The 12768-nt window shown below is 36.5% G+C and overlaps 1 protein-coding gene across 7 annotated transcripts in view; it reads left to right on the top strand.

Moving 5' to 3' along the window:
* ZMYM2 (zinc finger MYM-type containing 2) overlaps window positions 1–12768 on the top strand; it is an 89993-nt gene that overhangs the window by 72119 nt on the left and 5106 nt on the right. For 6 of the 7 annotated variants that reach the window (XM_032187277.1, XM_032187286.1, XM_032187268.1 and 3 more), the window contains 7 exons: window positions 1372–1501; window positions 1661–1776; window positions 2622–2793; window positions 3929–4036; window positions 6309–6403; window positions 7541–7709; window positions 8642–8793. In XM_032187277.1, coding sequence (XP_032043168.1) covers window positions 1372–1501; window positions 1661–1776; window positions 2622–2793; window positions 3929–4036; window positions 6309–6403; window positions 7541–7709; window positions 8642–8793 — 942 coding nt within the window. Of the gene's footprint in view, window positions 1–1371; window positions 1502–1660; window positions 1777–2621; window positions 2794–3928; window positions 4037–6308; window positions 6404–7311; window positions 7419–7540; window positions 7710–8641; window positions 8794–12768 lie in introns of those variants that run through there. The other variant, XR_004253245.1, reaches the window with a different exon arrangement.

Below are 12768 nucleotides of genomic sequence, written 5' to 3'. Positions count from 1 at the left end.
ATATTAAGGTTGTATTTCAGCTTTGAAGGGCTGAAAACAAAGCATCAGTTCTTAAATTCTAAGTGCTAAGAGTAGAATAATTGGTACACAGGGCCTGACTGACTTTGCTACAAGTGGTAGAGTATGGAAGCACCACCTTTTGCAGGATTGCTGTCTGTGAGGGTGGACATCATGAGCAGAGCAGTAGCCTTTACTTTGAGTTTATCACTTTTTGTCAACTAGTCTTAAATACCATTATTAATAATTTTTTTTTCATTGAACTTCGTGTATTTGATTTGAAACGTGGTTTTGCTTTGTCAGAAGTTCTCACTTTTCTGTGAAAGAAGTAACTTAATGAAAATATGGTTATGTAAGGCAATTCTTAGTTTTAATTGAAAGTACTTTCATGGCATTATAAAACACATTAATGAAAAACACAGAAAATAACTGAATACCTGGGTAATAATAATTGGAATAATTAACTGGAGCTTGGGTAACTGGAGATACCAGCAAGCTAAACCATCGCATTAAAAACATCTGGTATTTTATGTTTAATAGCTTCCAAATATATTAATATGGTCTATAACTTTTTAAAAGATCATATAAAAGCTATGATAATAATAAATAAATGTGATACAATTAGTTTTTACACTTTAGAAGGTGTTCTGCCTTCTTCTGTTATGATTTTACCTTCTTTCCATATCTAAAAGGACATGTGGGGCTAGTCTTACAACATACGGCCAAGTAAAAGTGACAGTCTCTGTTTCTTAAATCAGGTTCTAAAACAGGTGCCAGGGGACAAAAAAAAAACATGTTTGGAGCAAGATTTTTTTTTTCCTTGTTGACTGTAAGAATGCAATTTGAGCATTGTGATATGCCCAAGTATTTGTTGACGCTATTATAGAGCCAGCAGGGGGAGCTCAAAGTTTATACTTTAAGTATTAAAATTGTTTAGAGATAATGTTTTATCTAGAAATGCTCATTTTTAAAGTGATTTTTGGATTATAGCATACTTCAAGAAGATCAGACCTTGCGCCAAAAAATAGTTTTGCTATTCATTTTGAATTATTTTTAACAGCTAAAATTATTTTAAAGTTATAAAATAGCTTACATTTTACTTCCATGTATACAAGAAAGAAAAAAAAAAAAGTTGAAGTGCTAGCCCAGAATGAGCAAAACACTGCTGTGTTACATCCATTTTAGTGGCAGCTCATTACTACAAATGCAGAATAACACACAGTTAAAGAATAATAATTAATGCTGTTGTGTGCTTGAGCTTTCTCTTCAGTATCTTGTGCATGGAAAGCATCAACTGATAGATTACATCAAAAAACTTCGTGTTGTTGCACTATGTTGACTTCAATATGTTTTCTTGTATTTGCTTGCCTGTAGGGCTCAGCACCACCACCTTCTCCAACGCCTAACAGAGAAATGAAGAACAAGGCAGTTCTTTGCAAACCTTTGACAATGACAAAAGCCACATACTGTAAACCTCATATGCAGACAAAATCTTGTCAGACAGGTAACTCTTGAACCTCTCTTTTCTTTGTTACAGGCTTTTAAAAAAATGTTATTCTCTTGGAACATATGGCAAATATTTTGATTTTTTTCCCTAACCTGCAGGTGTAAAATATATTTAAGTACCTGGCAGTGTTTGCCTTTTTCTTTTTTCTTTTAATAGAAGATGATTGGAAAAAAGAGTATGTCCCAGTGCCTATTCCTGTACCTGTCTATGTTCCGGTGCCTATGAACATGTATAGTCAAAATGTTCCTGTTCCTACAACAGTTCCTGTTCCGGTAAGTCAGACCAGCTTTATGTTTAAATTGGCATCCATTCACATGCATGCAAGGGACCACTTTGTACTGCTGACTGTTATCATTCTGCTCCATCTAAATGACTGCAGGATATTGCTGCACTATTTGTTGAATTGGGATCAGAAATCTGACAGTGGCATGTAATTTCCTGATTGTTCTTTAGGACCCATCTGCCTGCTTATGTAAAAATCTTGCACTGCTGAACATTTTAGAAACAATTCTGAGTGATGTTTTTGTTTGCTGAATAACCATTAAACAACTAGATTTGTTGTTTGTGATAGAGAAACTGAAAGATTGTGTTAGGGAGGGATGGCAGAGCAGGATAAGCAAGAAAGAAAACAACAACAAAAAAAGAATCTTGTACTGGGAAAAGAAAATAACTGTAAGTTAAATTTGTTATCATTTATGTACCAAATGTCATCCAAACAGTGGTTAAAAAAAAAAAAAGAGGAATTCCTGAAATTCCATCTTTCACAAACAAGTCATGAAAAGAGGATGTTGATTTGTCCAAACGGTTAGTCTGAAGTTACAGTCAGAATGAGGTGTAGAGCTCCAAAATTCCTTCTGTTCAGATTTTGACACACTATAGTTTGTTGTATCTACTTTTGTGTCCTTTCCTGTTCGCCCTTCCATTCTGAATCATTTGTATTAATTTTTTTTAACCTGTCAGCAATTTTTTTTTATCTCACACTGAAATGATATTTTTCTAATCCACTTTAATTCGGTCTTCTACAAGGGTGTAGAGTTGGCGTTCCTGTGCTGGTTGCTGCTGTTGCTTTGTTGCAGGAATTTTTTTTCTAGTCATCTCTTCCTTCCTGTCTACACAGGTGCCAGTTCCAGTTTTCTTGCCCACTACTCTGGATAGCACAGAGAAAATCCTTGCAGCAATAGAAGAGCTGAGGGGAAAAGTGCCCTCAAATCCTCTGGAATCTGAGCTACTGACTTTGTCGGGGATGTTGCCTGAACATGATGGAAAAACAGAAGTTTCTGACATGGCCAGTGAGTTAGTTACCATATATTTGACTCTTTGGAGTGATGGGGTATATTTAAATAAAGAGGAGGGTTTTTTTGATGGTAGGGGAACATTCTTTCACTGCAACAGTGCTATTATTGAGTTCTTATATTAAATTGAAATCTTAATTATTTAAATACTTTAGAACATTTAATACATGTAAAGTACAAAAAACTTTCTGAAGTCTCTTGCGTGACTTTGGTGGACAAAGTCATTTGTCTTACTTTTGTCTTTAAAAATATAAACATTCTCTTTGCTTATGCCAACATCCCAGCTGATAGCAAGCAGTCATCTATGTTTGCACTCACAGGCTTTCTTCTCAGTGTAACTCAAAACAAGTCATAACCAGACCACTCTTCCTTCCAGACACGCTCAAGTCAAAGCTTTAGGGGAAGTGTTCTCCATACTTGTGTCTTTGAGGTTCACACCTCACATGGGTGTGAACAGCTTCCTCTGAACATGGTGGGATACAGCAGGGGCCCATTCTCTTTGTGGTAATACTTTACTAGGCACATTTTACGTTGTGTGTGGGGAAGCAGGGGGCTGCTAAAACTTAAAGAAACATACATTTCAGAGGTGGAACTGTCGTCAACAAAACCAGATTACCTAATGATGGTTTGGCTCTTGATTGATCCTCACATGCAAGTATCACCTCTCTGAAGATAGTGACACATCAGCACCAGACAGCACTTCTGTGTCAAGCTTTTGTTTCTCTCAGCCTGCCTTCCTTGTTTGCTTTTGAAGGATATCTTTCACAGACTTGAAAGTCTGTTCTGTTTGCTGGCCAAAGTATGTAGAAAAGTAGTTACATATTTCAAGCCTATCTGTGTTCTGTGATTGGTTGATAAGATCCAGATTCCCCAGTATCTGGTATTCTATACACTGAGACTCATCTTAATGAAGAGGGACAGATGGGATCATAAGTATCTTTCCTGTTTAAAGGAAATCAGATTGAAGACGTAAATCTAAGATCCCCAAACCAACAAAATCTAGGACTTTGTGATGAGCAGAAAAAGCAGTTTTAGAACCAAGCAGGTTATAACAGTCTAAATCTGTCCAGTTTTGACTAATCCATGTTAGTTAAAATGTTTTTTTTTTTTTTCCATTTTTGTTTATTTACAGGTATGATAGTTGAGTCAAATATACTAAACTCAGAAACAGAGGCACAGAGAAGCTTGCCAGATGTTCCATATGAACGAGACCTTGATATTGAAATAGACTTTCCAAGAGGTATTTTTTCTGTAATTTTAATATATATTGTGAAACAGACATTATGGACAGCTATTACAATTTGTTTTATCATCCTTTCATGGGAGCTTAATTTGATTGCAAAATCTACTTGGCTGACTCTCTTAGTAAAACTTTGCCATGCTGTTGCAGGACTGGGGACTTCCAAAGGACTTTAACCATCTTTCTAAACATGGTATTTTAAGCAACATGCAAAGATAAGGAATTAATTAAGGAGTTAATCTTTCATAAGGTTATGGCTTATATGGATGTATGTTTTTTTTTTTTTTTGGACATGGATTTTGGAAGGATACTTTGAAGGCTTGAAGTTTCAAATAGCATGGATCGTGGAAAACAATAATGAATTCATCCTGAATCACCAGATATTTACATGTGAAGTGAAATGCTGGTTTAGAGTGGAGATGACAAGTAGATACTTTACTCGGATAGATAACGATAGGACAAGGGGGAATGGTTTTAAACTAAAGAGGGGAGATTTAGATTAGAGGTTAGAAGGAAGTTTTTCCCTCAGGGTGGTGAGGCACTGGCACAAGTTGCCCAGAGAGGTTGTGGATGCCCCATCCCTGGAGATGTTTAAGACCAGGTTAGATGAGGCCCTGATCAACCTGATCTAGTGGGTGGTGTCCTTGCCTTTGGCAGGGGGGTTGGAACTAGATGATGCTTGAAGTCCCTTCCAATCCAGGCCATTCCATGATTCTATGACAAAAGGACAAATATCCTTTTAATATGTTACCTTTTAGTATCTTATTCATATCCATACGTATATTTGAAAAAGTTTAAATTTGAATTAACAGGAAAATCACTAATTTGAGACCTTTCTTGAAAGAAGGTCTTGGTTTTAAATTTTACAATTTCTACTGTTTTCTACAGAATGCAGGCAAACAGTCTTTATTTCCTTACACTGTGTACTATTCAATCCAAGAAAGCTCCTGGTTATAGGTAGAACTCCTTAGATGTAGCTTCTTAGGGCATATAACTCATACCTTCCCTGGGGAGTTTCTATATCTGCTGTTGAAAGTCTCCTTCTGCCTTGTGCCGTAGATATCCACGCTACTTGCCCAAACTGAATTTCTCAGTTTGCTACATGTCTGATTTGAAGATCAAGTCTTGGAGTAAGGAAAACAGATTGACATTAATCTGAGGAAGTATTATTAGCAATATGTACCCTCTTTATTTTTTAACCCTCCGTACAAGAAAGGCTTTTTTTACATAAGGAAGGAAAAAATCATGGAAGTAAAAACCAAAGTGGAATAGTAAACAATAGCAGTTTATAGTAGATGTTAATCTTCTTGGAGTGCTTCTGATATTCAATTATTTTTGATAGCAGGAGAAAGGCTGGTGTTTAGTGTGGGGGTAGAGTTCTTAAATCTTTGAATGCCAATGATATTTTAATTTGGACCAGTTTTCCTAATTGTGGTGATACATTTGGTGATAGTTTGAATAAGTTCTTGACTAGTAAGGTGGTAAAATTGGAATAATTCTCAGAAGAACATTGCTTTGAATGAAGTCATTGTCTGATAGTTGCATGAGAGACGAACCATCTTCAGTAAAGTAAATAAATTTGGAACTTACACCATTAAATCTATTTGTATGTTCTCTCATTGTGCTGTGTTGCCTGAAATAATAGACCTTCATCCTAACCCAGAAACGTTAAATAAGTAGTATTATATTGTAATGCATTTTTATCTGTTTACATGTATTATAATATCATCTGTCACAAGCTAGGCCTCCACCTTGTAAATATAGACTAAAACCAGTTTCTCTGAAAGAACTGACATTCTTGACGCATTTTTAATCACATACAGTAGCTATATAAAATACAAAACATGAATACAAAAGACAGCAGTCAATGAACATAGCGCTTGTATTAAGTTAATTTGTATTTTTCCATTCATAGTTGCTCATTTTCACCATAACTTAAACTTCTTAATACCAAAGACTGCCTAGGCAGGAAAAATTGTGTGAAAGACCAGAGTATGAAGAAATGCTGACATAGTGATGTGAGATAGTTTTTGAAAATATTCAGCATTGTGTACTTTGCAATTTATTTAGAAAAAGCATTTTGGTAGTTTTGCCTTACCTTTAAAGTAAGAATAGGCTTATTCCTTCTTAGTGAAATCCTGTCCTTGTTAACGTTTCATGTGGCCTTTTGTAGACCCCATATATTAATGCATGCTGGTATAGGTAATTGTCTTTTCAAACCAGTATTTTCCAAAAGGAGTTAAAAATTAAGTTTCTGTTAATATATTTTCAGCAACTGAGGAGCTTGATACAGAAAATGAATTTTTACTGCCTCCCGTTTTTGGGGAAGAATATGAGGAACAGCCAAGGCCGCGCTCCAAAAAGAAGGTAATCATATAATGCTATTAAAAAGGCACAAAATTTTAGTGGGCAAAAATATGCCATGATTTTTTCAATTTTCATACTGCTTGTAGGCTTTTACTGCGTATGTACCTAGGGTATGTAGTACCCTATCTTTTTGATGTAAATTGATACTGAAAGTAAGCATTTTATTTTAGTCCTCGACTGTTACAGTTAACTATTAGATTTAATAGGGGTGCAGTTTCTATATTCTGCTGTAAAGAATTTAAAATTGCTTTCTAAATTTTGCTATAAAGGATTCACATCGATAGATCTGTGGATATAGTTAGTGCTTCACCTGTTGTTTTATATACTTACTGTATTCTCAATGTTTTTCTACCTTGAATTTAAACAAAACTCTCATGATTTAATTTGATAGTCAAATAGAAGAATGTTGGCATTACCATGGCTTATAGCGAGACAGTAGCACCTACTGTATAAAATGGTTAAAAGAAGTTACTTTTTTATTTGCTTGTAATTTTCCTAGATTTTATTTTCAGTTAAAATCCTAGTTTAGACATTGCAAACGAATTAGCCCTATTCTTTTATTTAGAAGGAAGCTAACAGGCAATAGAGTTTCTGATGCCTGGCGCAAAGCTGATAATAAAACTTACTAAGAATGAATGGATCTGGTTTTAGATTTGGAGTCTGTACTAACGGTACTATCCCTTTAACTGTTAGGCATGCTTTAATTTTGGGCCCGTGTTGGCCCTATTGATGAGTTCAGCTAAGCCTAAAAGTTGACCTGACAGATTGATAGTATCTTTTAACATCCTATGCATTGACAAAATGAAATCCTAAAAACACACTGAATTATTGGGTGCCTTATGTTTGTTGCTTAATATGATATAACCAATGCAGCAAATCCATTATCAAAAATCTTTTGTCTGTTTTAGAAATCAGTTTGAAAGGTGAATTAGAAATGACTGTCAGCTTAAGTAAACACTCCTCTTAGAAGTATATTCAACACAGAAACTACCTGCTGGCTCTAGCTGAAGGAAACGTATGTTCCTTTATACTGAACCTTTAGTTTATAATTTGGCCTGCAGCTTGCTTATTCTGCCCAGCTTCTGTTATTCCTGTTAGAAGCTATTAGTAGCATTAACCACTTTGTTTCAATGGCAGGGAGTGAAGAGGAAAGCGGTGTCAGAGTACCAGTCTCATGATGATAGCTCTGAAAACTCAGAGTGTAGTTTTCCATTTAAATATGCATATGGTGTAAACGCGTGGAAGCACTGGGTGAAGTCTCGGCACTTAAACGAAGAGCTGCCAGAATTAGAGGAACTGAAATCAAGTAAGTATTTCCAAAAATCTGGCATCCAGATTTTAATGTGGTAGTGAGAACTGTTGATAATGTCCGATTTTCAGCTGGAATTATTATTAGAAATTTTCACATGTCCCTAATGTTCCTACAATAACTGGGATTATTTTACCACAGAGTTGCCACACTCTTTTTAGTAAAGAAATTTTCCCTACTTGGCTCAGTGTTCTGTGACTTACACTTCTAGTGCAAGCCAGGACAGAACCTTTCTAGAACCTTTCACCTTTTCTTTGTGACCATTTAGATTTTTTGTTTGCATCCTGATTTTCCCTGTATTCTAACTTGCTTTAGAGTTTGTACCTTTTCTGTGCTTCTTCTGAGTTGCAAGGGGGGGGCATCCTACTTTTTGTAGGATGAAGAGATCTTCATCAGAGGCTGGCATTACAAGGTTTTGGAGTTCTGACATGGTGTGGCCTTCACTCCTGTGGAGTACTGCTTCTCTTTCTGCAAAGCTCTGCTGTATGGACATTTATTTACATTGAGGGGAGAAAGAGGGACTGCTGGTACTCTTGCTGTTCTTCAGTTCCTACATGCATCTTAGCACTGTTGTGTTATGCTGTTGGATCTTTGGAAACTGTCATTTCCCCTGAAGGTCTCCCTCTACAACACTGTGTTCACTTCAGCATCTTGGGCTACTTCTGCTTCTGTGTCATCCTCAGCTGTGCATGACTGTAAATTCTTCAGTGGGTGATGCTGCACTTAGTTAATTAGACTTTACTCTGGTAGCCTTGCCTATTTCAATATAGACCTAACACTTGAACTACTTGTTACATCCAGACTCATTCATTTGTTAGTGTAGAGGACAACAAGCCAGTTTTCCCCCCTTCAGTCCAAAAATACCCCATCCCACCCCAAGCATGTAATAATACTGTTGTATAATGTAGCGTTTTTTCTTTATTTTACAGCAAAGTCTGTGAAATTAAAGGAAGATCTATTATCACATACTTCAGCTGAGTTAAACTATGGGTTGGCACATTTTGTCAATGAAATTCGAAGGCCAAATGGAGAGAACTATGCACCTGACAGCATCTATTATCTGTGTCTTGGGATTCAGGAGGTTAGTAGAGGCTGTAGAGATGGGAAATGGAGCTGTTGATTTCACTCTAATCCATTTCAGTGGGAGAATGGAGATAATGTGGATTTATTGGCTGAGAAGAGGCTAGGAGCTATTCTTAATATAATGGCTATGATCTGGAACACAGAGAGGCTGCTGTATATATCACATTATAGAAAGCTGTCTGTATAGAAAATGAGTTTGCAGACCCATGCAGAAAACTCAAATGTAAGCTGGTATGGTATAATTTTAAGCTTTTTGCTGGGGTGAAGCAAGGAATTTGCAATCTAAAATGACATAATTTTTCCAAATGCTGTGCTTCATTTGACTGTTAAAGATGGCTTAATGTAAAAGAAGAATGAAATTTAGGAATGAGCTGTAAAGGTTTTACTAATTCAGTTACTTGGCAGATAGTGGAAACAAGCTATTTGAAGTGTTGTTCTGGGAGAGCCTAATTTACTGAATATTGAAGATGGGGGCAGGCAGTTTTCTTTTCTGGAATGCAAGAAACTGTGCTGTATTTTTTTGCCTTCCACCCCCAAATTGCAATTACATCATATTTCAAAGCAAAAGGGAGTCAGTTTAGATGTATTTTATGTGAAGGCAATAACACATCACTAGATATGGGAAAAAAAACTATTCCACAGCTTATCATTTAAGCAGAGAATGTCTTATTTTTTTGGTATATAAGTCAAATCATAGATAAAATAAACCATGTTCAGAGCTGAGAACACAGAAAATTTCATTTAATTTAAAAGGCAATAAAAATGCATATGATGTAGAAAGCAAGATGTTCACAAACTTTGTCATCCTGCTTAAACTTTTTTTACATTTAAAGCAAAGTACTTGAATAACAAATATTCAACAAATCTTTCAATCAAATATTTTAATCAAAATCTTTTAAAAGAACTAGTGCTTCCAGTAACTTTTCCATATTAAGACTATACAAAATTAAAGAGTTAGTTGATATCGTTCCCTCATGGTTGAAATTTCAGAAGTGAGCCTTCATTGGCATTTTAGTCAATATTGCTACAAAGCATGTTTCAAATTCAGCTAGCTTTCTGCCACTGCACTTGCATGATCTACTGTCTCTCTGTATCTTTCTGTTGAATAGAAAATACTCATATTGAGCTGATAAACATAGAGGAGCGATGTGTTTATAAAATGGAACTTGACTAATAGCTTTTATCTTTTTCAATTTGTCTCTGTGCCACTGACAATGTTTATTTTGCCTATTGTGAAAGCTAATTATACGTAGAATAAGTTTTTTTCTTTTTTAGTTCATCAGAACCAGTTGCTTGTGTTGTACAACACAAATATCAGGAGCTCTAACACACATACAATGCTGAAACATTAAAGGAATAACTAGTACTCATACGACTATGTAATTATTGCTTATATTTAGCATCCAGTATTTAATATAGGTGGTGTTAACAGCCCCATTTCATTGTCTGGCCCAATTGTGCCACTGGTATTCAGAATGATAGGTATATTTGCCCTTTTTCTGAAGAGTTTGCATTTCACAGAGGCAAGAGGAGCAGAAACATGTAAGCATGTGATCTGGCAAAGGTTGCAGCCAACATTTGTGTGCTAATGCAAATTTTATGTATGTGGGTATGCATTAGCCTTTTGAAGAAAGAGGTTTAAACAAGTTAGTAGTACTCTAAATGCAGTGTAGTTACCACAAAACACATTGCCTTCTAGTATGTCCTTACCCCTTCTTTCCATCTGACAACCCCTTTATGGGTACCCATGAAAGAATGGATAAATTGCCTGTTACTGTGTAAAAGTTATTTGCTCTGTTTAACCCAGAAGGGGCTCAGAACATTAAATGATGCCAGATAAGGATAAAATTATGCCAGAAACCAGCAATAGTTTACTAACTTGGAGTAATACATCAAAGAAAGAGAATGGGGAAGACGTGAGTCAGAAATAGAGCACTCTCCTCCTCCATCAAAGTTACCAAACTCACTATGGTGAGGCACTGGCTCAGGCTGGAGCTTTTCCTCTTGGCAGTGGCATGGTTGTAGCACAGTGGAAGTGCTAAGGAGTCCATCAAGTCTTCAGCTGTCTTTCTGACTGTGTAATTTATTTATTTATTTTTTTAAAGGAAGCACTTGAAAAATCTGTCACAGTGTACTAGTCCTTGAATCAAACCAGTACATTTTCTCAGTTCTGGTTCATTTGCAGCTGAAGTTGTTCTGCTTATGGCCAGAGTTGGTTCAGTGAGGTTTTGGCATCTTTGAAGTACCGTTCTTGAAAAATACAACACTTCAAAGTAAAGGTTGTCACGTGATGGGGTGGGCATCTAGCAGAAAGGAGTCCTGTGGAAAAGGTGTTAGCCTGCCTTGCACTCCTGCTGCATCATGGCCCTCATTCTTTGTCCCAGTGTAAGATGATTTTCTGCACGTGTGGCACTGAGGGGAAGCGTGTGGTATTTGCAGCAGATGCATAAAAATGTGCACTGGGAGAGGTGGAATTAAAGCCAGTTCAGTTGGTCACCTTTTCTTCCACCCCTTAATAAATCTATGTCTGCATACTCTCAGCAAAATGCTAGTGAAACAAGAGTACATAATCTAATAGTAAGTCTAATAATGGGGTGGTTTGGGCAAAATTCAGGCTGATATTGCTAAGCAGGTATTTGAATGTGCTTTGGGCTGTAATTAAGGCTGTTTCCCATTGCAGAAAGCAGCATGCCCCATAGTGCCTTCCTGGTGGCTCTGGTTTCCTTAGAGCTCATAAAATCATAAGGGTTGGAAAAGACCTTCAAGATCATCTGGTCCAACCATCACCTTACCACCATCTCACTTGGAAGCTGCTAATGCTAATCCTGCCCCCTCCAGAGCTCGCAGTGTAGCAGAGCACAGCACTATAGTATAGAAATGAAGGTGTGATGATGTGCATTTGGTAGTTGTGTAGCAGGGAAGACCCTAATGTGGCATTATTGCGTAGACCCTGCAGCATTAATGGTCTCACTGATTTTTACAGGGGATGTCAGGGTTTAGCCAAACATATTCTGAACCAGAAAACAGAAACATTTTTAGTTGAACTGTCACTGGGTTTGAGTGGGAGTTGGTTTCAAATGAGTTTTCGCTCTGATTTCAGTATTGCTGCCAGTGTTTGATAGAGACCTATGGGAGTGTTTAATACAGAGAAAAGGGAAACTCATGGAGGAAAAATGTTCAAGGGAGAGAGGAGCAAACCCTGTGATGCTTATAGTAAGCAGTACTGTCTGCTTTGGAACTGCATTATAAAATCAAAACCAATGTGTATAGAAACAATCATATTTTGGGGAATATTGTACTTTGAAGAATACCTACCTGAAGGAAGATGTGCTGGAAGCTTCTAAGAAGTGTGTTAATTCATTTTTCCTTATTATAAAAGTAAAGTGCAAAGATAAGCAAATCAAGATATGCTGAACTGTTTAATAAAAATGAGTGCTGTTTAATATTATCTCAAGTATGTGTACAGAAATAGATGCCATTGCCAGAACTGAGTACATTTTTTGTCTGTCACGTTTATTGTGTTCACTAACAGGCTTGTTCACACAAAGATAACACTGGAGTGGAAATTTTAAGAATCCAATCCTCTATTTCTTAGAAATGTCTCCAGAGAGGATAATGTCAAACACTAGCATAGCCTTCAGCCATGAGTTCTTGGTAAAGGTTCAAAAGAGTTTCTGTTTGTAAGGTCAGGAGGGTGAAGATAGACAGCAGAATAGGCAGGTGCCTTGCATCAACCTATCATTTTTCTTGCACTGCTGATTTTTTTTTTTTCTCTGATGTCTGTGTTGGAGATGCTTTTGTGGTTGACCAGACTTCATGAATAAAATGGCAGTTTCTTGCTAAATGTGTTTTTTCTTTGAAGACATAGCTGGAGGAAAAGATAAATTATTATTATTATTTTTTTTTCAGTGACTCACCGTTCACTGATACAATGTTGAATACAAGAACATTTTAGAGAAAAATGTTAGAGTTG

This window comes from Aythya fuligula, chromosome 1 (genome assembly GCF_009819795.1).
Source record: "Aythya fuligula isolate bAytFul2 chromosome 1, bAytFul2.pri, whole genome shotgun sequence".
Classification (NCBI taxonomy): domain Eukaryota; kingdom Metazoa; phylum Chordata; class Aves; order Anseriformes; family Anatidae; genus Aythya; species Aythya fuligula.
The sequence above is the reverse complement of the archived record's forward strand: the minus strand, read 5'-3'. Positions and strand labels throughout refer to the sequence as shown.